Here is a 27,881-nt window from a genome sequence, read left to right as displayed (position 1 = left end):
TTTTCCATATATTGCTATTTGCCCTGCATTGCTCAAAAAATAATGTTGCTGATGTTGTCCTAAAGGCAAAAGTTTGAAAAAAAGTGATCATATAGTTCAAAATCTTGCCTCTGGCATTGAATTGACCTGAATATTAAGAAATAAAGGCCATATTTAGGTGGGATTCCTGACTGTTTCCCCCCTTAAGCCTGAAACCATGCTCAATGAGGTCACCATTGAACACAACATTTTCAGCAGTAGAATACTTGTCCAAAAATAAAATTTGCCCTTCCTGATGCTTTCTCTATAGTTTGGTGTGCTTGCTTAAGCATTTCAGACCAATATATTGTTTCAGTGAAGCATATTTTGCCCTGAAATGAGTGGAAGGTTGCATTAATTCTTTGGAGGAATTCTGAACACTAACCCTAACGTAGTGCAAACCCCAATCTAGGGTTTTGGTTAGGATTCCTGCAAAACGTAGATACTTTTTGAGGTCATTACAGTATTCTAGGATGGAAATGATATTTAGGAAAGGTGTTATTTCGGTGATAGCTCTAAAGAAAATTTCTTCCTTATATTGCTATTAGTCCTGCATTGCTCAAAAAGGAATGTTGCTGATGTTGTCCTAAAGGCAAGAGTTTTAAAATAATTGATAATACAGTTCAAAATATTGCCTCTGGCATTGAATTGACATGAATATTAAGAAATAAAGGCCATATTTATGTGGGATTCCTCACTATTACCCCCCTTAAGCCTGAAACCATGCTCAATGAGGTCACCATTGAACACAACATTTTCAGTAGTGGAATACTTGTCCAAAAATAGAATTTTACCTTTGTTGAAGCATTTTCTATAGTTTGGTGTGCTTGCTTAAGCATTTCAGACCAATATATTGTTTCAGTGAAGCATATTTTGCCCTGAAATGAGTGAAAGGTTGCATTAATTCTTTGGAGGAATTCTGAACCCTAACCCTAACCTAGTGCTAACTCAAAGCTAGGGTTAGGGTTCGGATTCCTGCAAAACGTAGATACTTTTTGAGGTCATAGCAGTGTTCTAGGATGGAATTGATATTTAGGAAAGGTGTTATTTCGGTGATACAGTAGGTCTAAAAATATGTCTTTCATATATAGCTATTTGCCCTGCTTTGCTCAAAAAGGAATGTTGCTGATGTTGTCCTGAAGGCAAAAGTTTGAAAATAATTGATAATACAGTTCAAAATCTTGCCTCTTTCATTGAATTGACTTGAATATTAAGAAATAAAGGCCATATTTATGTGGGTTTCCTGACTATTACCCCCCTTAAGCCTGAAACCATGCTCAGTGAGGTCACCATTGAACACAACATTTTCAGTAGTAGAATACTTGTCCAAAAATAAAATTCTACCCTTGTTGATGCTTTCTCTATAGTTTGGTGTGCTTGCTTAAGCAATTCAGACCAATATTTTGTTTCAGAGAAGTATATTTTGCCCTCAGATGAGTGGAAGTTTGCATTAATTCTTTGGAGGAATTCTGAAATCCAATTGGGTTTGCAGTAGGTTAGGGTTAGGGTTTGGATTCCTGCAAAACATCGATACTTTTTGAGGTCATAGCAGTGTTTTAGAATGGAATTGAAAAAGGAATGTTGCTGATGTTGTCCTAAAAGTTAAAGTTTGTATATAAGTGATAATACAGTTCTAAATCTTGCCTCTGGCATTTCATGCACATGAATATTAAGAAATAAAGCACGTATTTGAGCTTAATTCCTGAGTTTTACTGCACTTAATTCTGAAACCTTTCTCATTGAGATCACCATCGAACACAACATTTCCAGTAGTAGAGTTCTTGTCCAAAAATAGAATTTTACCCTTGTTGATACATTCTCTTTAGTTTGGTGTGCTTCCTTAAGCATTTCTGACCTATATTTTGCCCTCAAATGAGTGGAAAGCTGCATTACTTTTTTGAATAAATTCTGAACCCTAATCTAGTGCGAACCCTTAGCTAAGGTTAGGGTTAGGATTCCTGCAAAACGTACATTAATGTTAAGTAGGACAAGTGTTATTTCCATTACATCTCCAGAATATTTTTCTTCCATATACAGTATACAGTATGCCATCACCTTATAAGGTCAGTATGCGTTTAGTTTTGTTTATGTTGGGCTTGAGTGCATAACTAAATCAAAGGTAAATGAGTATACCTTATTAGTCATTATTTATTTGATAGTCATGGTGTTTATAGAAAATCACTGTTTTACGTTATTGTCTTAATATTGGTAAAATTTGGAAAACACAATCTCATATCTTGATTATACCAGTATGCTTCTCTGCCAGACTATCATTGTCAGACTTCCAAAGATTTCAAAAGTTCAAAGGCTGCCACAAGGGTCAGAAAAAAAGTCATTGTTTATCATTCAGTAATTACAGTTTATACAGGTACAGTATGTGTGCAGTTGAGACAGCTAGTTCCTCTCTCTGCGCCAGTGAAGCCCATAATATGATGCTCAATGTATATTCAGAGTACATCGTAGTTGGATTTATGTGATTCATATCGAAAAACGGAATGCCTATTAAATTAATGTTTTTTTATTGACCTACTTGATGTACAGTAGTGTTTTTTTAACTGACTTTTTGTTTGCACACTACATTTTTTTGATAATTGAATGAATCATTCTGAGATTTGAAGGTGCTATATTATTCACAAACCATTTTGTGCTCAGATTTGTTTTTAAGCACACAGAACACAAAAACAGTTCTGCATTTCCATAGTCCTGCGTTAATTATATTTTAAATTATAGATATTAACTGGTACAATAACTTTTTCCAGTTTAGTTTTAATATAATTGCACCGTTAGGTTGGTTTGATGTAGTAAAACAACTACATTGCTCTAACAAGATCTGTTTGCACCTGTTACAGAAAATGCTTTATATTTCTACATGTATGCAGTGTTTCTTCTGATTCCACTGTATACTTTATTTATGATATTCAGTGACAGTTAAAATTTAAAATTTGAATTATAAATTGGAAACAAAAATGAAAATATTGTTGAGTCTGAAGATTGGTAATGAAGTACCAATTAGTGTGCTTTGCCCTCTGGGAGGCTGTGGCCAAATTCACAACAGCTCACTGAGCAGAGCAGTTTATGTTCTCAAATTAGCCCTTGATCTACACTCAAAGACAGTTTTTTATCACGATCTGGCATTTTCATGTTGCATTAGAAAGGAATGGAACCTATGACAGGAATTACAGTATATCACAAATATAATATTCAAACTTGCCAATTCTGACCGTATAACTTTGCATCTCTACAAACTGATTACTTGATGACCCTTAGATTCATTGATTATGTTTAAAATGTTTACGGCATTATTTTATTAGGATGTCTGTTTTTAGAATAGTGGAATATTTATTAATTTCTGCTGTGTGTTGCTTCAGATTAAGTCTAGGGAAGAACAGACTATAAATATAATTTAAGGAATTAATTTCCAGAAGCATTTGCTAGCAGTGCAAGAGGGAATGATGTGACAGATCTGGATGCTAATTTTCTTAATTAGAAAACGAATATTCGTATGGTATTTTCATGAGCTGACATTCAAATGCAACCCTTACTCTCATTAGAATATGCAGGGTTTTTTGTCTAAAAATTTTACATGGTTTCCATATTATTTACTTGTTGGGCATAATATTCTTGTGGTCTTCATCAACTGTACATTCCACTAATTAAACTTTCATCAGAAGAAGTGAAGTACTTTCTTCAGTTCCAATGAAAAGGTTAGATAGTAGAATTTAGCATGGCTGAATCATACTTATAAAATGAAAAGAAAGCCTAGTATTTCCCTAAATTAATTTGCTTCTAACATGTCATTGGTTCTTAATGACACCTTGTAAAATGTGTCTACTCTCCTGATAAGTAGATCCTGGTTTCTGATTGTGGTTCTGTCTTCTTTTTGATTGCTGAGACATGACCACTTCTGACGGGCTTTGTTTTTACTTGGGCTGGTCTCATTCGATTATCCCCCTTTATATTTTGTATTGTATGCCATCAGCGAGACACTCTCCAGCATTCTGGAAGAGCTCAGATAATTTATTTTCTTTTGTGAACAGGTTTTTAATTTCTGAATTTGTCAATGTTTCGATCATTCTGCTTTTCTTGCTCTAGAAGTCATACAAAATTGGGTGTATATTACATAAGACCAAACAGCTGCCTCCAGCACTATTGCAGCACCATCCCCACCGATTCTGACACTATGAATCCTGGTAGAAAGCTTCATATAAATGATGCCATGAAATTCCACGATAGGAATGATACCAAGGAAGGGAACTCAGATGTTCTTCACAAAGTGCAAGCATCCTTTTTATCAACAGCAATGCCAGTTAGTGGGATCCTTTTCTACTGATGTTAAAGGCCATGATTGGAGACATCATTTTACACATCATTTCACGCAAGTAACAAAGTGTGAACAAGGAATGTACTTGACTAAAATAGAGGACAGTTTCCAAATCAAATTTCAAATTCTTTTAAAACATGCTTCATTTGTTATTCATTCCTCTTTCTTCATCAGGATTTTTGTCTTTTGTAATATGCTCTTGTCTTGTGTAGTGTCAAATTATAGAATAGTAGTTTGCAAATGCTGAGGAATGTTTGTTAGTGTTGCTTACATAATTTAAGTAGTCTACATCCTCAACCACAAAGCATTTTGCCACGTCTGCAATATCACTTAAATGCTTAGTTGCAAACACTAAGCAAATTTTTGAGCTGGGTTTGCCACTCAGCTATACAGTCTACCTTTGCAGAGTGACCGCGATATTATTGACTCATGGGTATTTTCTCCCATCTCACTTATTGAGTACGGTATGTGGCTTTTCAACGTTACTGTTGGCCTCACAGTGGTAACTGGTTTCCTCCTTGTCCGAATGCTCATTTTGAAGGGACGGAATGACCTACTGTACTGTAGGTAGTATCTGGGTTGTACAATACAGATTCCACATCGTAATAACCAACTTCACTTTGCTAAAAGAAATATTCAGTGTCAGTTGTTAAACCGTTCTCCTGTGCCTTTCTTCTAGTTGTTTTAAAGGTTTCTTTGTCGTCATGGTTTAATTTTTGCTTGAAATTTAGTACCTGACTGAGAGACCGTGAGACAGGTGTATTTATTCTGAAATCAATTATTATTTTTTATTATTGCACACAGACAGAGGCAATTCAACAAATTGTGAGACATTTTATTGTTGCGAGTTGGCCATGATTCACCACACTGCCCAGATGGATTATTGTGTACCTTTCCATTTAGCTGAACAACCTGTTATGATTCAGAAGTCCATTGATCATGTGCTTCTTATTGAACAGCCATTGTTAACCCTTATGTCAGATTGGATAGTGAAAGCAGGGGAGGTGTTTACTTATGTATCGTTGTATAATTAAGAAAAACAAAAAATCACAATAATTATGCAAAGACAACATTGTGTGAGACAGAATGTGCCAATTTCTTATACACAACAGTCCAGAACCAACTAGTGTTCAGTGCTTGAACAAAAAGGGGAATTTAGCTTTCTGTTACGGAATCTGTTTTTATTTTTATATTGGCTTTCTTGTTTGTGTCCCTCCTGGATAAGCAGAGATGGCCCATAATGAGTCTGGGTACACCATTATACACATCAGGTAACTTTTTGTTAAGCAGCAGCTGGCTTCCCATTTTCAACCATTTATGTCATTAAAATGGAAACTGGCCCACAGCACGTTGCAATCTACAAATGTTTAATTCAGCACAAGGTCTGTTTTTTTTTTCAATACCTGAGGGTAATCTGCTTGTTGTTGATATATGCAACATTATTATTCAAGAAGATGACCTGAGGGTTATTCTTGCTGGAAGGGGATTGGCAATAGTTGCCGTGTTTATTTAGGAATGATGCTATCCAGACAAATTGACTCATTTACTTTCTTTCAATAGAATGAAGGCAAAAAAGAGGTCCTTTTGAAAAAGCTGATTTTGCTCTTGTTTTTATTTGACATTATATTTCATGGCTATTAATACCTACTACTGCTTGGGTACTGGGTTGTATATAAATATATTAATTATTATGTATTATTTTTTATAATTGCTTCATGCCTTGAAGAAGGAAAATTCACCTTTATTATATTTTACATTTTCCTGAAACACACTTACAGTTGAACTTAAAACACAGATGTAAAATATTATCACACTTATATGCTGCACAGATGAAAAGGTGTTCTTAGAAGCATCTGCAGTTTCTTTCTTTCTCCACACTCTAACCTTTCCATCACTGTGAAAGATTAATCCCGGTCTCATTCGTCTATAAAACCTACAAAAATGTGTACTTCTTTGCTTTGATGGAAATTCTGAAGCATGGCAGAGGTAATGTCAAGGCCTGGGCATGCTCAGCCACCTCTTGAACTGGCTCAGTTCTCTTTATTGATAGTGTATGGTACCTTCTAATGGCAGCAGCAGAATATGTTCTGAAATGTACATAAATATTTAATGCACTCATGTTAAAAAAGAGAATGTTTTTATACAGCATGGCATTGCAACCAAAGAACCAAAGAATTCAGCAGGGGTATAACGTCCAAGTCAATCTCTAGATTTAAATCCAATTGAGTATTTTACTTCCCAAAGAAAAAAAAATGAAGTCATAACATCCCAGGAGCAGGCAAGAATTGAAAGTGGATGCAGCAGAGCATCGGAAATGATTGCATGAAGAGTTTTGATAAACTCAATGGTTCATAGTTAGGGCCTCAAAGGGATACGCAGCCAAATGCTGACTTTTTGCACTGAAATCTCACTTAAGTGAATGGTTTCTAATACTTACTATTGCTTGAAATACAGTACAGTACATACTATTTTATAGTCGATTTTTATGCACTGTAAACCAAAAATACTAGTTTTGACTTTGCTGCCTCACTAATTTTTGAGCTCAGTGAAGCTGAGCTCCCTGAAGAATTGAGGTTATCCACAAGAGTGTGGTTCATTGGAAGTTAAAGATTGAGTTTGAACTGCGGTAATGTGAGAGTTCATTGAGTCACTAAAATAATAGTTATCAACCGAAATATTACTATATGCTGGATGGAATGGTTTGGGAACTATATTTATATTGAATCATATCACCATGTGTCGTGGGATGTTTATGTTTGGAACACTTGTGTTGATAGTAATTATGTTTGTAAGGTATTAAAATACATAGCAATTATTTTTCAAAATGTAAGCAGTCCCAAAATTGTCTAGTGAACCTGTAACATTGTTAGGCTAATTATACAAACGTGCTGTAGGCAATATATTTGCTTTAAACACTGGAATTCAGCTAAGGTGTTAAGTTTACAACTGAACCTGAGCAATAGATGCCCTTGGTAAGGGAATTTTACAATCTGGAGGATATAATAGCCTTAAGCAGTTATGGAATGCAGCTCACATGACAAGTCTGCCAAGAATCAAATGGCCGAAAGGCATACTGTCTAGAGAGATCCCATGAAAAGGTTGTACATCAAAATCAATCATGATACATTTCTTTCAGTCCATCTCCTAGTTGGCACTGTTAATATTGCTGTTCACCTGCAGGAAATGGACAAATTTGGGGTCACAATGCATGGTCTAGCTGCTGCATACTGTATAATTCATAACACAAAACACAGTAACGCCTTGTATTAAGGTAAATGTTTTATAATAGAAAATATTAAAACTGTTTATTTGTCTGTTTCCTGTCATAGCCAGGGGTTGTAATCAGGATATTAACTGTAACATTTAACTCTTTTAAAAGTTAACTAGTGCACTGAATTGAATTAAGTTATAATTGTTGACAAAAAGTATTTATTTCATTTGATGTTTCAGCAACAATAATTAGATGGTTTACAAATACCCCTTGGCTGTATCTCTGTTGTTAACACAGACATTGTAACATAGACATTGACAGTAGTACTGTATGTTATAAAAATGTAAACTAGTGTTTTTAATACATTTTTGGATTGAATTATTTTCCCAGCACACAGATCTTGCATTGTTCACTAGCATTTATACCAATCACAGACATTTTACTAATAAACTAGTTGGGATGATTTTTGTAGTTCCACAAAATTAGATTAGGCTTCTTTTCTAACACTGTTGCTCTCACTCTCTTCTTGAAGAATCCAGAACAAAGAATGAACATCTTATGCCCTTATCTACAGTATAAACTGAATTACTGTTTCTGTAAATCTGGAGGAAAAAAAATACTTCCTCATGTTCATTATGTAATATTCTGCCTATTGCAGCTGGAAAGTGACTTTCGGAAAATGCTTATTCTGTTTTGCAAAGGACTGGCTTGGATGGAATGTATCTCTGCTACATTTGATAAAAGTGTAAGGGGTGCTTTCTATACGTACACTTTAATTCACATGATTGAAATGAAATGCTGTGCTTTTTGTTAATAATCACATGGTATCAGTTAAGAGGGGATGAGAATTAAAATAAGGAGAAAACATTGTGGAGGCTCAGTTGCATTTATAAGAGTTAATGTGATAAATTTGTTTTTCTAGCAGTGTCTACACACTTTTCTTTAACCGAAATTCACCCTTCTCTGAAGAGGCAGGGAGAAGCTAGTGTGGAAGGTGTACTCAATCAACTTGTTCTGGAACACCTGCAGCTGGCTCCTCTTCAGTGGGGTGAGTACATGAGGGCTTTTTTCCCCCTAAGTATGCTTTGCTATGGTGGTAGGCATCATGTTTGGGTTTGAAACGTAAAGATCTTGGGGACTGCTTCTATTGAAATGGGACTTGGGTCCTTTTCTGGTGTTATCTGTTTCAAGAGAATGATTGTCAAGAAACAAATGAGCTATCCAGGTCATCCCACCTTTCGTCCTTGGGCTTAGTGAGATCTTATGCTGTTACTAAGCAAACTAGACTCAATGATCTTGAACTGTTGATGCTACTAGGGTTCTGTAGATTTGTTTTTGCCTATAGATGGGGAGTTGTGTATGCATTGAAGACTACATTGTTGAAAGCAGTACAGTAATTTAAGGATTCATTGGATTTGCCATCTGCAACTATTCTCTGAAATGTTTGTTGTTTCAGTGAAATTGTTTTTGTGCAGGTTATGCTTCATTTGCGGACAGTTTTGATTATATAGGCTTGTCACTTTTGGTTTGCAGACAAAACCATCTGCATGAATGCATGTCATCTTCCATTTTTAGCATCTTTTGTCATGTAAACAAGAAGTACTGACTTGGTTTTTCAATGAATAAAGACCCACCTGGCTGTAGATAGTACATAGAAGTGTCATTGTCATATACTACCTATTCCAGTAACACTGAATCCTTGTGTTCTAATTTTGAGTTATTATGATGGAGTAAATGCTTAAATTATGAGAGACAATTACTTTTTGATTTGTGAAATTCCAAAATGATACATGCACATCTCATTCAACTTAATATTTTATTCAAAACCTGATTCCTCAAACTGAAACTTACTAAGAGTAAATGCCAGCCAAAAATAGACTCAAAACTGGAATACGTTGTTTGCATAAATATTTAGACCATGATCTCAATTTTTGGTGGAAGCACCTTTGACAGAAATTATAGCTACAAGTACTGTATTTGTGGGCAAGTATTATCTCTACAAATCTTTTTTCACCAGCCTGGTGCAATTGGTTTTTGGATCTTCTTCACAGATTTATGCAATCTGTGTGATGTTGCTTAGAGATCACTTATGATCTGCACTTAAAGTTTTTTTTCAGATTCTCAGTTGGACTTTGACTGTATTGCAGGTTAGAATATTATTTAGAAATATCGAAATCATTTGATGGTATCTCCAAAAATTACAGATACAGTAAAATCTTTAAAGATATCTTATAATGATTCAACAATATATCTAAAACCATTAAAGATATCTAGAAATGAGTTATAGATATCTTCAAATAATGTGGTATAAATTATATCTTTAAATAACTTAAACATATCTTTAAATGATCCACTCAAGGATATTTGCTACCGTATTTGATTGGTAAGCTATTTCAGTGCTTTGGGTCATTGTTCTGATAAAAGTGAATTATTTTCCCGGTTTTAGATTTGAAGCATGTTTTCCTCTTAGAATGGCCAGTATTTTGCTCCTTCTATAGTTTGTTCCCATCATTCTTAACAAGCTTCCTAGTCCCTGCTGATGAGAAGCAGAATTATAACATAATGCTGCTGTTGCCACATAAACAAAACAATGGGGATGATTTAGCGTTTTGAAAACCCAATTCAGGATTTGAGATTTTTTTCAGTGGCTTTGTGGAGTGTCTGGGATATTGTTGACCCCATGGACATTTTTTCTAATCTCAGCCACAGAACTCTGTAACTAAGTATGGAGGGATTGCCAGATCGATGGAGCATGAATAACTTCACTATATTTAAGGAATATTAAGAGTTTTTTATATCTTTCACCTTATACAGTATGTGTGTTTTTACAACATTTCCCTGTTTAGCTTTGAAAGCTCCTTGGTCTTCATGGTTGACATTCTTTGCTTGACATTCTACATCTAATTTAATTAACCTTTGCCTTTGCAAAGGGTTTGAATACTTATGCAGTCATGACATTTTCCTCTTTTTTCCATAAATATATATATATATTATTTTTAGCTCTGAATGTCTTTAGCATTTTCTGTTTATAATAAATAGTAATTGCATATCAATTATGTATATTAAATATATATGACTGCAGGCTTTAAAAGCAGCAAACACTATGCAATGGCTTGAATACTTTTTGCAAGGCACTGTATCTTACATTGAGGGATCAGATTGAAATTAGATGCATTCATTTTACCTCATGATCTTGCTGTCATCAATCAAATTGAAAGGAAATCCTGCTTATTACTTCTGTAGCCCTGTGCTGATATTTTCTGCTTGGATCTAAAACAGAAACAGTGACATTTATTATTATTTGTAGGGGTTATCGGATGTTAAAGAATAACAGGTGGTAACTTTTTTATGATTACTGTGCAATTAATTTTAATTCATCCAATAAGAATCCCTTCATCAATGTTGCCAAGACTATCATAGCTTTAATTATCTGACTTCACTCGGAGAGCTTTCCCTACGGATAGGAAAACCATTAACGTGAATCGGATGCTTTAATACTAAACCACCGTTAGCCACAGATCAGTGTAAAGGTGATTAAGTGCAGGATCCATCTAAATTAATCAGCTGCGTGCCAACTTTGATCTGCAGAAATCAACCTATTGCATGGCCTTTTCTTTTTTTCTTTTTAATAATATGTTTGCTTCCTTTTGTTTTTAAAAAAATGTACAGTCAAGTCATTGAGTTTCTTTCAGTTTTCCCAATCTTCCTGGAAGATTTCTCAGGAAGTGAAAAGGAATGTGAATCTATAGACGAATAGAAAGATGAAATACATATAGTATAGATGTTTATACATGCAGTATATGTTTATAGATTAAATATATTATAATTCTTCAATATGTGCAAAGAGAGCATACTCTAGCTATTTATTGAAATATGCTTTACCACACAGGTGGAATGGGAGTCTTGTTAATGGGTGTCTCTTGGGATACCAATAGCTGAGTAGAAATGGAACTGACTCTTTATCTGCCCACGGGTTCTGTTTTAATGTAATGGAAATCTGATTTGGGCTTTAGGTTATTAGGTTACTCCTTTTCTAATATGATTTTTTACTGTGTTAGTTTATAGGTCGTTATTAAGTAGTCTAGGAAAAAAATGCTATAAAGCTAATAAAAAAGCATGCACTTCAGCTTTGGTTAGAAGTGACATTAGCGGTACTCAATGTGGGTTTGAAATACCACACTCCACATATGGCTGTGCCCTTTAAAATAATGGAAATGTCTACAGCAATAACTTTAACCAGAAATAGAGCGGAGATTGATTGCTAGTTTGGGAAATCCTTTTTATTTACATTTATTTTTTTTATATCAATGAGCCAGAATGACATTTTTCATTTTTGCTGAATGAGGTCTGGGAGGTGTGAAGGTCCTGCCTGACTGGGTGCCTGCTTTCCCGAGTGAATAGTGTAAAGCAAAATAGCAGTCTGTTTTAGTTCTAATAGTTCTCTAAATGTGTGTTAAAATGTCAATGCAGCTTTGTGCAAGTTACCAGCACAAAGTTCTTTCACAAAAAAACGATTAAATAAAAAGTTTCCCTTCACATTTCAATCTTTTCATTTTGTGATTTGTTAAAAGTCAAATCTGTACAACACTGTTTAAAACCCAGACAATGTCAATATAGCAAGAATACCCAAGTGAAGTTTTATCTCCATTATTAATGTGAAATGAAAAAGCATCTCTGTTAAAGGACCTTTTTTCAAGATACGAAGGCAACAGCCATCTCTGTCATATCTTTACGATACTTCTGTCGAACTGTACAGTACATGTACAGTGAGGTGGAGTGGCCTGAATGCTAAAAAGATCAATTTTTATTCCCCCTCCACCACCCCCACAACTTTGGAGGACATATTTATTTTAAATACATCTTTTCATTTCCTAAATACATCTCTAACCTTTATACTTCCTATCATCATACTTGGAAACAGGAAATATTAAATAGTGTATTCAACTATGATGCACTTCCAGCTGATAGACAAATACTTTATCTAATGTTTTTTTTTTCCTTTTGGTCCTCTTAATGTGTTTTAGAGCATGTCCTTACTACTGTTATCCTCTTCATTTGCATTATCTTTGAAATGCAAATGATATCGCAGGCCAAGACTGGCAGGCTGCTCACCCCAGCCTCTTAAGGTGCACGAGACCCCGTGCCGGGTCCTGAGAGCTATTGATTCCACAGGTTTGGTTTTGTGTTGCTTGTTCACTGTTCCCTCTTCATTAAGCGTGTCTTGGGGTTAATGAGGGAGTGTTTGTCTTGCTGGCCATCTGCCACTGTGCACCTCGTGACAACAGTCAGTTTGCCAGCAGCGATCCTGTAGCCTGTCAGTTCTGAAATTACCTGCAATAAAAAAAAAAATTATATTTCATCTTTGTTGTAGGAAGAGAAATAGTGGTAGAAAATAGTACTAGTTAATAGTAAATGCATTAGAAAATGGGCCACTTAAGGTGATATGCATCCTGATTTCAGCTGATAGTGGCGTGGTTATCCATTTGGGACATCCTATTTCCATTGTAACATTTGGAAAGCAGCAGATTATATGGCATGCAATGTCATGCCACGTGGTGTACATATTTTATGTATTACTGTATATAACTAAGCAATCATTCTATACTTGCGGGGAGAAAAAGCATATTACAGTATATGTTTTCTGTGCAGTACTGCACTGTTCATGGATAATTGCCATGTTATACAGTACCTTTTCCATGAGTCCCAGAAATCTTACTGCTATGGGTGCTGCTAGTTATCCCAATAAATGTATTGTAAATGTATAAATGTATTGTATTACAAATGTATTGTATTACGTGTACTGGTGTATTATTTACCTAAGATTGCAGGATAGGTGTCTCCTAAATGTTTTGACTTCAGAGTAGTCATCCTATCACATGTCAGTTCATGTCTTAAGTCATCTATATTCTAATATCTTACCTTAAACAAGCTTTGTTTGCAATCAATTCTCATGCATTGTCAAATACAAAACAAGGTCTATATGCATATGTGCTTATTAGTGATTTCAGTAATTATTGGACTGGCTTTCCTATGATATAAAAGCTCTGTCTATCCAAATATAATAAAATTCCCTTTACTGTATGCAATGACTTTTATAATTCAAGTATTGTAAGATGTTGCAGATCTGTCATTTTCCTTGCCTTTTTGGCCAGGACACAGTGAAATGGATAAAAGTGTTCGATAACCACCTTTAAGTGACTTTGCAGTCCTCACCGTCTCAAACTAGAGAACTATCCAGTAGTTATGTGTTTTGAAAATTACTGTTTTTCTTAAGATGAAAATAATTGATTTTATTTTAATCAGCAGTAACATGTCTTTCTTTCCTGTTGGCTATCCAACACTTCAATGCTTACGTAGTTTTGAAAAGTCTTGCTTACGGCATTAATAGTACCTTAGCTTCTTTCTATTGCTTGGTCTTTGTTTTATGGCATATTGAATATATTTTGCACTTTAAAACATCTGAGGTTAGCAAAAGAGTTTACTTCCACTATCACTCTGACAGAATCAAATCCATACCAACATTGAATAACTTAAGATGCTAGGCATTGTGTAGCTGGGTGCACTACAGTTAATACAGTAAATCACAAATGCAAATCTATTCCAAATGTGTTTTTTTTTAATATCTTTTCAATGTGTGAAATGAGTCTTATTTGTCTGATCAAACTAATCCTGCAGTTTGCCCTACAAAAAAGCACCACCAACATTGGATTGTAAACTTAAATAGAAAGCTATTCTAAAGTATAGAAAACATGTGGAGTGGTTTTCTGAGAGCTAGCATAGTTCTGAAACCATAAAGTTGTACAAATAGTTATTTTTATTACAGATCCCAGATTTATTACATTTATTACAGATTCCTGAGATTTTACTGTCTATTCTCTTTTTGTGTTAATATATTTTTGGCAGCACGTCAAATCTCGGTGTCCTCTCACATTCTCACCTCACTGGTGTTCCGAATGAATGATCATAGCTATAATTGTCCAGCAGAGAGCTGTACATTGAAAACCAAGGCTGACGTTGTTCAATTAGAACCTTGTACTTTTTCCTGATATGGTTTGCCATACAAATGCTGTATCTGTATCCTTATGTAAAGTACAGCTACAGTAAGAAATAATGCTTTCAGGACAGTGACCAATTGTTCAAATTAAGAGAAGAGGTATTGATAAAAAATTGAATTTATACTGATTCGCATTATTATTAGTTATTGTGTAGTTGTGGTATTATTACAGGATAAGAATAATAGAAGTGTACTGTATTAATTAGATATGCATAGAAAATGTATGAAATATTCAGCATTTTAAGGAAAAATAGGGCTACATTTTTATCACCCAGTTGCTGAATTCAGCCAAGCAGTTAAATCTTTTTTTTTTGGAAATACAGTCAGTATTTAATGAAATGCAGTTCTCAAGACTGCTTGGCTTGAATTTTCAACAAGAAGAAGAGACAAAAAATGAGGACACGGCATTATCATATATAAATGAGATCTGTTTAAAGTTTATTTTTCCCTGCATGAAATAAAATGAGAAAGATGATAGAATGCAACCCACAATAAAAATACTAATGCGTGTACTTAATTAAAGTGTAGTAGTTTAAGTGATTAGATAAATGCTACTTTTTGGCTGCCCTATAACTTCATCTTGTATCCTTTTGTACAAATTCATACATAGACTTAAGAGATTAGTCAGTTTTGTTATATGGCTGTGCATTGAATATATAGCTATTTTCAATTCAAGCATTTATTCTTATCTGTTAACTGTATGGTGGGAATACAATTTCCCTGTAGGACATGATTCAAATCAAATCTTTTAATGGTTTTAGTAAGGGCATCACTTTGCAATCAATCATTCTCATGTTTTTTTTCAAGATTTTAAAAATTGTATTTTTCCTAAATGGGTAGATCGGAGAGTTTTATGAATTCTCTCTTAATTTTCCTTTCTGAAATATTCTTTACATAGAGGTACAGTAATTATAATCACAATGGAGTTTGCTTTTATATCACTTTGTAAAATCTTTAAAATGTTAAAAAGTGTTAATTAATGAGCAGAAGTAAGCAATACTTAATGTAATTTCTGCTAGTTAAATGCAGTTTTGCTGCTGTGATACAAACACATTAAATTTTTTGAGGCATTGTGTATTCTGATCTCTTGTCCTGTAAGTAATATCTTTAATGCTACTGTATTCCAAGTGCTATGCACTTAAGATACATTTGAGTCAAAATGTTGAAATTATACTTTAGATACTTCAAATGTGAAAAAATATATACAAATATATTTTTACATAAACATTTCATGTACAGTATGCCCTGTGATGGACTGGCGTCCCATCCAGGGTGTACCCTGCCTTGTGCTCGTTGCTTGCTGGGTAGGCTCCAGCCTCCCGCAACACCATCTGGTATGAAGCAGTTTGGCAAATGACATGGCATGACATTTCATGTATTTATGTATTTAATACATACTCTAGGAATAGGAAATATCTTGGACATCTTAGTTTCAAATACATGTATATACTATTTTTCATATGAATAACTGAAGTTTGATCATACCCTAAAAGATTTCTAGAGGATGTTATATCTACAGTATAACTGTGGTTTCAGTAGGTATTGTTGAGTAAACAGGTTTTCTTAATAGTATTTGTAATTGTTAAATATGGCAAATATTTTCTTTATACAGCAGGTATGTTTTTGTTATGTAGTTTACACAGTGAAATGTAGATTTAAAATGTTGTATCTGTATATTTGTTCTTTATTATTTTGTTAGTGGTTGTATTTAAGAAGTAATTTATGATTGTCTGATATACCGCTTGTATTTACGAGTGATATCATGCATTCCTGGTTATTCTCTAGCTATAAAAATTGATGTTGCAGTGATTGTGATTTAGCACTGATGAAGGATACTTGTGCTTCTGAAACATCTGTTTTGTGCTAGGCTTGATACAGTAAGCAATTATCCACTTAATCCTCAATACGTCTCAATAAATGTATTTTTCAGCAATCTAACTGTCATTTAGTCTTGGACTTTATTTTTTGCCTAATTGACTGCACATCCAATTTGGGTTCGTCTTAATTTTATTACCATTTTCAAATGGGTGCTGGTTGGAAGAACTGTAGCGTTTTTGCAGTAAGCAGGAATTCACTCAAAGCAATCCCCTTTCTGCCCCATTAAATTTTGCAAAGGGCCCAGAAATGTTGATTCCACTGTATTTTTCAAGTCATATCTGGATTAAAAACATCTTTTTGTATTTGGCAGATACGTGTCTTAACAAGAAACAGTCTCTCCATTGAAATGCGGGGCCACCAAAGGCTTCTTTCTACCTCGGCTAAGCGCAATTAGTTTTAGTGATACAAGCAGACATCTACTGCTTGTAGAATAGTGTCATGCATATTAAAAAGGGGTCAGAACACAAGCTGTTTCTCAGTATTTATTTTTTTGTCTTTCTAGTCATCCATTTAATTGAGCAATTCTGTCTGAATAATAATAACATAGTAGATATAACAATTGATATGTACTGTTCAATGTTTTACCCTGGTTACACTGAAAAGGCTGAATGGACAATGGGTATCTGTCTGTGGAAGAAAATGACCTGTGCTTCCAAAGAATCACTTCACTGTCCATTTTCCTTTAGGTTCCCAAGCAACCCTAATTTGTCATGCATTACCATAGCAACAAGTGGATTTCTGAACATCTGTTTTCAATGAATGCATTAGTCAGCATTGTTTTGGTTTACCAAACTAATAATCATCAGTGCTTACTTACTGAGTCTGATACCTATAGTTTGTCATTTTCCTTATGAGTGACACACTGCTTTCTGGTCTCTTCTTCATTATCAGCAACATTAACTATTAGCTTTGGAAATCTTGCAATTATGCCTGAGTCCAAGACATCTTTTTTTCTAGTCCAGAAGAACCACATGGCTATAGTTTTTTGGAACTAACATTCGGCTATGTGAGATGTCATAAAAAAGCTTACTGATGCAGCAATTGCATCTCCTAAATTATTCAGGTCCATACTGTGTTCTGTTTTTTTTTTAATTCTTACCAATGTTTGAACATATCTCTAAAACAATTAAACTATTTTTTCACTACCTTACATTGCACAATAAAATAGAAATATTTTTGAATATTTGGCATGATATTTGTAGATTTCCAGTAAGTGTTTGATAAAGGCCCTCATAAAGCTAATCTAGGTTAGCTAATTCAAAAGCAGTAGGAGTCCAAGATAATTAACACAAAAAAAAACTGCATATTAAGGAGCATAACCTGTCAGTGGCAAGATGTACAGTAAGCAGGGTTGTAGGGAAGGGATGCATTTTAAGCAAGTTCCTTTTCTCTATAATAAAATGTAGATCTAATATATTGTAATAAAATACTTGCAGATCTTACACAATTAGTCGTAATGGTATGCACTGAAACAACAGCAAGGACATATACTATATGTATTGGGCATAAATGCGGGGAACTACAGTATGTGATCAGGAGAACTTGGTGTTTACAGTATGTAGATTCTTCTGTCTTCTATGACACAGGGAAGCAAAACAAATTAAACAGAATGCACACAAGCAGCAAGTGTGGAATTTAAATTAAGAGTCAGCTAGATCTTTACAGTGCATTTGTAAGCCATTGGGATATAGTCTGCAAAGGAACAAGTAATACAGTAGATTTATTCCATGCTGAAAAGAGAAGAGAGAAAACACAACGTTTCGGCTGTGAAGCCTTCTTAGTATTTGGTTCAGGGGGCCGTACCCCCAAAATGAACATTAAAGCCTTAGAGAGAGTTCAAAAGTCAACAAAGGAGAGATTTAGCTGCTTTAAACATGACTGCTAATTACTGTATAAAGGGTACTGTATGTTCATACCAATGTAGAAAAAGCCATGATTGAAGCCTATCACTGCTGCCCCTTTTGTCCTCTGTTTTGTTAATGTTTGCTTTGATAACTTATGCCATCATTCATTTATCAGTCAAATATTTTGAAATAGCCTTTCTGCCTTTTTCCTCAAAATTCTTCAGTGTCTGGATTTTCCTTGACTATGCCATTTGATTGCCACTCAAAGATTGATGTTTTTGGACTTTCAGACAACCTAAAAACAAATGTCATGTAGCATGAACTCCAACAATTCAATTGATGTTCATAAAATACTTGAAAGCACATTAATTGTCTACTGTATCTTATTATGAATATTGATCATCGACAGACCAGAACTTCAGTAGTTTCAGGAATCAGAAATGTAGAATGGTTACAATGAGTAATTATGCAGGTACATCTTATTCTTCTGGGATTCACAATGAGTACAAACAGTAATGGTACAGATCATTTAGAAATGAATATTTGTTTATGATAACTTATTTCGAGTTTTTAGGATTCATATTCTTATTTTGTATGTTATAGGCAGTGAGATTTGTGAGCCTAGTTTGCAAATATGCAGTGCACCTTACTGTAGATACAGTACCCCTTATTTTCTTTTTTGTCCATACTGTAGGGCTGTGAGAATTCCTACTGTATAAATAGTGTTTTGTGATTGTGCTTTTACAAATGTGAAACACCTATGTTTTGATTAATTCTAGTCTGACAGGTAGTTAATTGTAACTGAAATTGCAGTTATTGTATTTAGAAAACACTGTACTGTGTAAGTAACTGACATTTTGAAAAAAAATTTCAGTCTTGGGGATTCTAATTTTAATTAATATTTCTGTGGATATATCAGTGATGCATGGCAATATACCTACATAACTAGTTTATTTTCTATAATTGATAAAATGTTACGTATGAAAACAATGTACATTTTCAATTGGCCTCATAATTGGAATAACCTTTAATATCCTATTTCTTTAATTAAAACATCTCGCTTTATTAGCTTAATTCTCTGGCGATTCACATTACCTAATGACACAGGGTAATCATGGCAAAGCTGAAGACAGATGTTCTTCATATTGAGTACTGAATCACCTTAAGTCAGAATTATTTAACGATTACCATAAAATCACAATTTGTAGTAGTTATGCCATGAGTACTTCCAATTTTAACATCTCATTTTTAAGATTCATTTAACTATATTTAATTTTTATCCTGCCTTAATTTTAAAATTGAACATTGAGACATGTATATTATATTATTTCCTTTTTATTTTAAGTGTTTAGCAGTGAATTAATTCCCAATCAAAACCAATTACCATTCCTCCACTTAACTAACATCAAGACAATTTACTGGGCAATTATTGAAGTATTCTGAAATCATATTTAATGGACACTTAGACATACAGTGCCTTGTCTGAGACATGTACAGTATGACAGCAAATCTAAGTGTGAATTTCAAACCATTTAGTTCTGAACCATTCTAGGATGAAAACAAACAAAACATTGGTTTTTCATTATTTAGAAGATCTAATAGAGGTGGGTCAAATGTTTCGCGCCCCAAAAAGTTGTAAAAGAAAATGATGTCCGTCTGATTTCATCATGAGCATTTTAATTGCTCTTGTTCTGCCATTCTCTCATCATTCTTCTTTGAAATCCTTCTGGGTGTCCTACGACGAGATGCTTGAGTTGCTAAAGAGGTGGCTCTACCGAATGGCATGTGGGTGAGGAGGAGATGTGGCACAGACTGATGCTGTCAGCGGGCAAGCAAGCTGAGCTGTGTCCCTCTGGTCTTTTGTTACCAGAAACATTTAAATGTTCCAAGCCGACAAAGGGTTTCTCTCCATGCTGAATGTGTCAGGAATAAGTACAGCCTCAGTTCCAGTGCTAGAGGCAGTTTTGTGCATTGTTAAACACTGTGTTCTTTCCCCATGTTATCAGACTGAGAAAATAATGCCCCTGTCTAAATGTCAGCCTGGGTGCTGCTGCCTGTGACTCTGTCTTTTCCCCATTGTGTTACAGAAGGTTACTGGCTGCCTGGTTAATTATCTGTGACAAATGATTGTGAAGTTCCAGAGCACCTTGAGGGGTTCATGTCATTCTTCAAAACGGATAGGTCAAAGAGAGAACCTGCGGATTAAAGAAGTGGGGGACAGAAAGAACATGAAAATAAAAAAAACAGATTCCTGTATTAAAAATAATTCCCATGTGAATAGATAAAGAACACAGAACATTGTATTAAGTGTCAGTACATCATGGTTTCGCTGAGTCTGTAGCAGATCTGCTGTATACAGTATGAATTCCTTTTGCTTGAATATTCATGTAATGGAAGACTGAAATATTCTAAATTCAAGCATGCCTTGGAAAGTTGGAAAAAGGTTCAAATGAAAATAAATGTTACTTGTATAACAGTAAATAACTCAGCAAATCAGTACTTTCAAATTCGCCGTTTGCACATATTTGGATAACGTTTTAGATAGACACAGTGCACAGCTTATGGAACTTGTGTTAGTATCCTTCGTTGAGTCCTAACATAGCTTATTATCTGAAAATGGCAATACTTATATGATGCAAATTAGGCCTATTAGTGCTTTGTTTTATCTGAAACTTTCCCATTCACCACTTTCACTAGCAAGAGAAGTGAATAAGATTTAATAAACCGATAAATGGCTAAATCATTTAGCTGATCTGCAATTTAGATGAAAATTAATTGAAAGAAAGACCTTGTAGACTTAAAGAATATGTGTACTGATCAACAGTTAATTAGTGTATTCTATTACATTCCGGCTTTTAACCCTTGGAGTTACAACAGAGAAACAGCAGTGCATCATTTTGCCAAATTACACAGACTCGTCATTCCATTAACCCTGGCCAAAGATTCACTGCATTCACTCTTGGCTTCATCCTTTCTATTATGTTTTGTTTACCTTCGAGAGTCCTGACACACATCTGTTTTGTTATGACAAGAAGCTAATTTCTAAATTCTAAGACTCATTTCAGTAAAAAATAGTTTAGGTCAGAGTTACTGAATTGTGTAGGATAAGTTCAAGGCTTCCATTATCGAGAGATAATTTAACTTACAAACAAAAACTAAAGTTATGTAGTGTTTAGAAACTACGTGTCTTCCACAGATGTTAACACTGGTATAAAGGATTTATTTAAATTTAAATTAAAAAAGACTTTATCAGTTATAGACTCTGAAGATTAGGTTCTGGAAATGTTCAGAAATATAAGATCTTCTCTGAAAAGTGGTGGCTGAATGTACACCTTGGACAAGTAGTCTGTCTGCCTGTGTTTGTTTTAACGTTTGTGTCTTTTTCTGTTTATATATGTGTTTTGCACATGAAAATTCAGTTTATTGCCTTTTAGGCAAGCCAAACCATTTCAGTAAGCATGTGAGAAACAGAAATTGATTTGCACATTGCATTACTTGAACGGCATTTATTGAAATTTGTAATTCTATAGGACAGTGTAGTACAGTATGTGTGTTGTAGTAAATATTATATATCCTCATGCTTCAAAAAGGTGTGTAACTGCTTTGTTCTCAGAATTGTTAGAAACAACAGAGAGACATCTGCATAGTGGACTTAAATTGTTCCTGTGCCATTCCAATTACTTGCTGGAGACTTCAGGGTCATCCCTATCTGTGTAAAAGGAATATTAAAGCTCTTTAAATTAGTCCAAAGAAACGGAAAACATGAATAATGGGAGATGACGCCATTGTATCTAAAGCAGTGAAAATCAGATCTCGCCACAGCAGGAACATGAGCCTGCAGGGTCAGATTCTTTTTAGAGTTTAGAGCTGAAAAGGGCAGGATGGAACAGAAAAAAGCATCTGTACAGTATATCGGAAATGGAATATTCCGCTTCTAGCTTAATTTATTTGTTGTACTGCCAGTATTTTGTATTGAATGTCTGGCAATATAGTACAGTATATACAGTATATATATCAAGGATTCCAATGAATTATCTAGTATCAAAACTGTTATATTCAAGCAACTAAAGTGCTTCAACTCAAAGAAACATGTTGACATTTAAACACATGGCATGTAAAACCAGACTGTGAAGCAGCAGAATTGCTTGGGAACTGAGGATGGCAAAAGAGAACAGCCAAGATGCACCAGTCCGACAGAAAACGCAGCAGCCGAGGCCAGGTTTCAGCAAAAAATCAAGATGTTTATGTTTCAAAAAACAAAAGTCCAGAAAAAATGATAAAACCACAAAAACTGTATCCTTGTTGCTCTGCAGAATCCTGGCAACAGATATGAAGTGTTCAAGGAATTTGCGATGTGAAGTTTCCAATGATACCAGCAGTCTGCAGCAAGGATTCTGTCATCAGTTTTTGCATCTCAGTCCTGAAAAGGAGATAAACTGCAAATTCAAGTGACATGTTTTTACCATTTCTGTTGTTAGGTTAGTTTATATTTTGTCTGCTTGTGCCGTGGAGATCTGTGTGGACAGCAGATCAGCACAATTTGCATTTAAAAATGTAGTGTTTGCTCAATATTTTTGTGCTCCCACACAGTATTTTCACTGCCTAAGGTAAGAATAGTTTTCTCAGAGGCTGTTTCATCTGTAATCATTAGTTAACAAAATGTATCATGCAAGGAAACACAACAGTATGAACTTGAGCAGCCAAAAGACAACAGATATGAATGTGAATATGGAGATGTCACTGATAAGTCCTTTGGTTTTACAAATCGCTGATGTGCTTCTAAGGACTGAGATGCTAAAATTAACAATTAAACAATTGCTTATAATGTCTTCAACTAGGATTCCACAGAGCATTGACTATGCTTATTGTGGACATCGTACTCTTATAACTGTGATCTGAACCTCTTTCAGTGGGAAAGAGAATTCTGTAAGACAAAGAGCAATTGTGGATAGAAATGTGAAATGGAGGTTTGAGCAAAATATTTCAAATTTCATCACCCAGGACTCACTGAAACAAAACAACACAGCATGAATGTATTTATTTTTAATCGTTTTTGGAAGAGCTGTAAAGTTTATTTTAGCAGTTACCTGGTAACCAGTTTACCATACCATACAGTACATACAGTTTCTGTATGTGAATTACTGTATGGTAATTTCATCCTTAAAATGAAAAGCTTTTCTGCACTACTTTGATGCTCATTAGTATTGATTGTGCTTTTCATGCCACTCAATAGTGTAATTATTATTTTGTGGTGATGTTTTATGTTTGTATGAAACAACGAGCTGATGTTGTAGTTTTTCCCAGTTAGTGGAGTTAAATCAGTGTGGGTTCGCTTATTTGCTTCACTTGACCCTGCCTTTATCCAGCCTTAAACAAAAACCAAGAATAGTGTTACATTTTTAAAAAGACCATTGTTATGCAGGATCATTCCCTTGTTGGTGTAACATAATGCATACATTTTAAGAATCTTCTAAAGCCCAGCTTTCTTTGATATGCTCTACCTGCATAGTCACATAGTGTGCTATGGGCAGCTAAGCATTTTTGTATTGCAATTTCAATGATTCCGATTCAATCATGGGGCAGAGAGGCAGTGCAATGCATGCAATGCAGAATCAGTAACCCCAAAACACTATTAATGTTGAAATTTTGTTGTTGTTACCAGAGCATTTTCTGATTTTATTTTAAAATGTCATACTACTACTGTATGTACTGGACAGAATCCTGTGGAACCCTGGTTCAGTAAACGTCTTGGTAAACTTTTGGAGCTGTTATGGATGCTTGCATGGCATTGATTTGTAGCTTCACATTGTGCCATTCCTGCTACTATTATAGAATTTATTCAAAGTGTTTAAAAAAAAAGCACACAGTACTTTCAATGGCATGGGGGTAGGAGTCACCAGGTAGGAGTATGAGTGTAAAAGCCCTTAATATCCATGAAAGGTAATTAGTAGGAGATCTACCTTTTTCATCTTTTCTGTGTTGGGCTGTGGGTGTAAAGTAATTATTCCAATTAAGAGTCACCACAGATTGGCTAACCCTTTCTCCGCTTAGACTGACACCATCATGTGATCAGGGGTATTACCGGTAATCAAAAGCAAGACATGCAACCATTTCCCTTGTCTGCAGCCATAAACCTTTCAAATTACAGTATAACACCAACCAGAATGCTTGCCACAATGCTCATAAGCAATATATCAAAATCTTGGAATAGAAGTGCGCTTTGGTCTGTGACTACAGGTAAGGGAATATAGATGACAGTCATGAAGTACAACAGTACTCAGACCTAATGTAAATGGCACTAATTGCTTACATACTGACATTTTAATTAAAAACAAAGCAGTGCACCTTGTGTTTGGGGTTGACAAGTCTGGATTGCAAAGTGTGGCTACATAATCATCAGATATGCTTGCTTTGTATCTCAGGGGTTCCAGGTTGACATCTGACTGCGAGGGAGTTGCCTTTAAAAGTGGAGAAAGCAATAAATGTGCTGATTTCTAGTGGTGATGCTAGAGAATGAACAAGACTGATACTGTATTTCATATTTCGTTTCAAGGACATTTGTTTTCTAAAGTCTTTTTAAAGTATATTTTAAAGGCACACAAACAGGGATATTCTTAAAGCTTTTTGCTCAAGAGCAGAATTCACCAAAATATTTTCAGAAGAATGAATATTCCTTTGAGCTGGAGACAAAATAAATGTGGGAAAAAAAATTAAACTGCTGCTTTTCACTTTAAAATGATTTAGGGATCTAAAGTGACACAAATCTTCCACTGTAGCAAAACGCTTTGAAAGTGCTCCTATTAATTTCCTTATTACGTTTTTGAACACTCAATTGAACACAAATCTTCATAGGAATGAAAATATAAATATTGGCTGATGAAAAAGAGGGGACTGTAAAAGCAATAAGCCTGTTTAATATAATGGCTGCTTTGAACAAGCACACAATTTTCTTCTACAGACAGATGGCCAATTGAAGTGGTCACAGACCTCTGGTTTTCCAGAGTATGCTGGAGATAACGGCTGGGTAATGCTCCTTTAAGTCTTTTGTCAAGAACCCAATCAACAGGAACAGGGAGGACAAATGAAGCTTGCATCAGTTTTGGCTGTAAAATTCCACAGCACTTTCCTGATTGATAATGTGGTGTCAGCACACAGAGAAAGAGACAGTGGCAGCATTCACATATGAAAACACAAAAGCTATGAACTCATTAAATTCAATTTTATGACAGGCGAGCTTGCCTACTCGTAAATAAAGAAAATAGAAGGGCAAACTGAAGTAGATTTGGTACAAGATCGTCAAGGTAAAAATAATGTACTATAAGTGTTGACAAGGGCCAACAACAGTGAGGAGCATTGCAAAAATAGATGAACTGTTTGTTTTTTATGTTATTATTGTAAACACTGTATGTTTTGAGTCCCGTGTTTGTCCCAGATTGATTCTCCTGAGACAAAGCTTAAAAAATGTTGCTGTCTGATGCAAGGTGCCATCCATTGATTAGATTTCCAACTAAGGTCCAGGCCTTGTGTAGGCCTAAATACTCAGAGCACACATAGCTTTGAAAACCTGGGAGTTCCTTTGCCGAGCAGAGAATTCAAAATGGCCTCTTTTGTGCTGCGGAAATTTCCGGATAATATATTTATTACTGCCAGTGCCCTGTCTTTCTACTGGGAGTTTGAAAGTGGGGAGAAAAGCAGGGAAAAGATCTGTTCCCCTTGATTAAAAATAATTATTTACATATGGTATAAAATCTGAATTGAGACTGTGATATGATTTTCATGCTTTCTGTTCTGTGGCAAGTGGACGTCAGTGTTGGGATTAGGCTTGACCAGCCTCTTAGTGTCAGAATGAACCACACAATGTATGTAAAGCTCTGTTTAGCCCTAGAACGAGTTAATTCTTTTCGGAGTGCCTGTAATAAACAGACCCTGAAGTAAATGGAGGGAAGATGAATCGCCAGAGCTCCTGTGTTAACAAACCAAGGCGTAAATCAGAGGGGTACTTTGCACGAGTCAGGTGCCGCCTCGTTTTCTGAGTGATGGCTCCTGGGGAGGAGTCCCGCTGAGACTCGCAGGCTGAATTACTTGCTTGTTGTTCAACCCTGCCACTGCAGCACTGTCCATCACCTCGCCTGTACGACAACCCTTTGCTTTTTATTTATTTTTCTCTCTCTCCACGTGGGGTGGTGGTGCAGAAGGAGTGGAGAACATCTTGTTAGCACTTCTCTCCATAGTTTGCTGTTTATTGAAAGGCTGAGTTGCAGCTGTAGTGCTGACAGTACTCTGAGGAGTGATGCAGCAGAATTCAGAGGTGGATGCATGCTACCTAAAGCAGGAGGCAATACAGTATAATCCCTGTAAGGCACCATTGAAGTGAAAGTAATTTAGCTAATCTACTGTATGTATTAGTCTGTCTATCACCCAACAATGCTATCTTATCTGAAGGAAGAGGAAAGTGAAGGAGGAAGGTGTCCCTCAACAGCTGTCGGGTGTTCCTGTTGCTTTCTGTCATTTGTACTATTTCAAGGAGTCATGACATGCTTCAGAATTATCAGTGGTGGTGCAGTGCAGCTAATCACACATCAATTAGTGGCATTGACTGTGTGGTTACCTTGACCTCCAGCTGCACTCCCAGACTGCCACTCCTTTCCTTCTGGGCCTCTCACCTGCCAGGATTCATTGGCTTGTAGTGGATAGCAGGAGCACAATGTGTCAGGACATGACTCCTGATATTTATTGGGAATACTGGATTTGCTGTGTAAAAACTTCATTAATCAGGCTTATTTATAGTTCTATCTCCGATGTCGGAGAAAATGCATTGTGTCAGTGGCCCTTTGAAAAGGTTTCTTTTTCGTTGAAAGAAAAATTAAGTGAGAAGCCGTGACGTCTTTCCAGAGACTCTAAGTAAGCAAATTAAGTTGAGAGTATGTTAATTACAGGGGGAACTGATGTACATTGGAAGTCTCGAGGTTTTGCCAAGAAATTTGAAATTCATGTAGTGACATATTGTCGCTAAGAAAAATCTGGCGTCAGTCAGACACTGAGAGTCCCAGTGTGGAAATTCAATCAGACATTCTATCAGATAACAGTTGGACTTGATCACCGCTGTTGATGTCTCTCATTAATGGCTCACGTGATTCATGTTTACCCTTCAAGATGGAAAAAAATAGGATATGGGCATATTTGTAATTTAAATTTGAAAAGATCTTCTTCACAGTTGAAATGAATTCTATTCAAGCAGGCATTTATGGTCTATGGTATACACCATGTGTGGGAGACCAGACAGTATAAAATGTCAGGTCATGACAGCTGTTGCTACAGTTTCTCACTGAGATCTGTGTAAATATGGATTGTGTCTTACATGAAACTAGCCGTAGGTGGGGTTTGTGGTACATTACTCATTGCCACCAAGCAGCTCAGCCTGTCACCAAGTAAATTTGGATGAATACTGCAAATAAATCACTACTCCTCCAGGATCTAACAGAAAAGAAAGATAATTTTCTATTGGGATAGAGGAAGAGGGTGTAATGGATAAACTTTTTTTATATATTTAAAAGA

The 27,881-nt window shown here is 35.3% G+C and overlaps 1 protein-coding gene across 1 annotated transcript in view; it reads left to right on the top strand.

Moving 5' to 3' along the window:
* trappc9 (trafficking protein particle complex subunit 9) overlaps positions 1 to 27,881 on the top strand; it is a 507,339-nt gene that overhangs the window by 366,345 nt on the left and 113,113 nt on the right. The window contains exon 21 of the mRNA XM_088929735.1: positions 8,508 to 8,598. Within this exon, the coding sequence (XP_088785861.1) occupies positions 8,508 to 8,598 (91 nt within the window). The remainder of the gene's footprint in view (positions 1 to 8,507; positions 8,599 to 27,881) is intronic.

Source organism: Atractosteus spatula, chromosome 12 (assembly GCF_055471065.1).
Source record: "Atractosteus spatula isolate fAtrSpa1 chromosome 12, fAtrSpa1.hap1, whole genome shotgun sequence".
Lineage (NCBI taxonomy): Eukaryota > Metazoa > Chordata > Actinopteri > Semionotiformes > Lepisosteidae > Atractosteus > Atractosteus spatula.
This window is presented reverse-complemented; position numbering and strand designations above follow the sequence as displayed.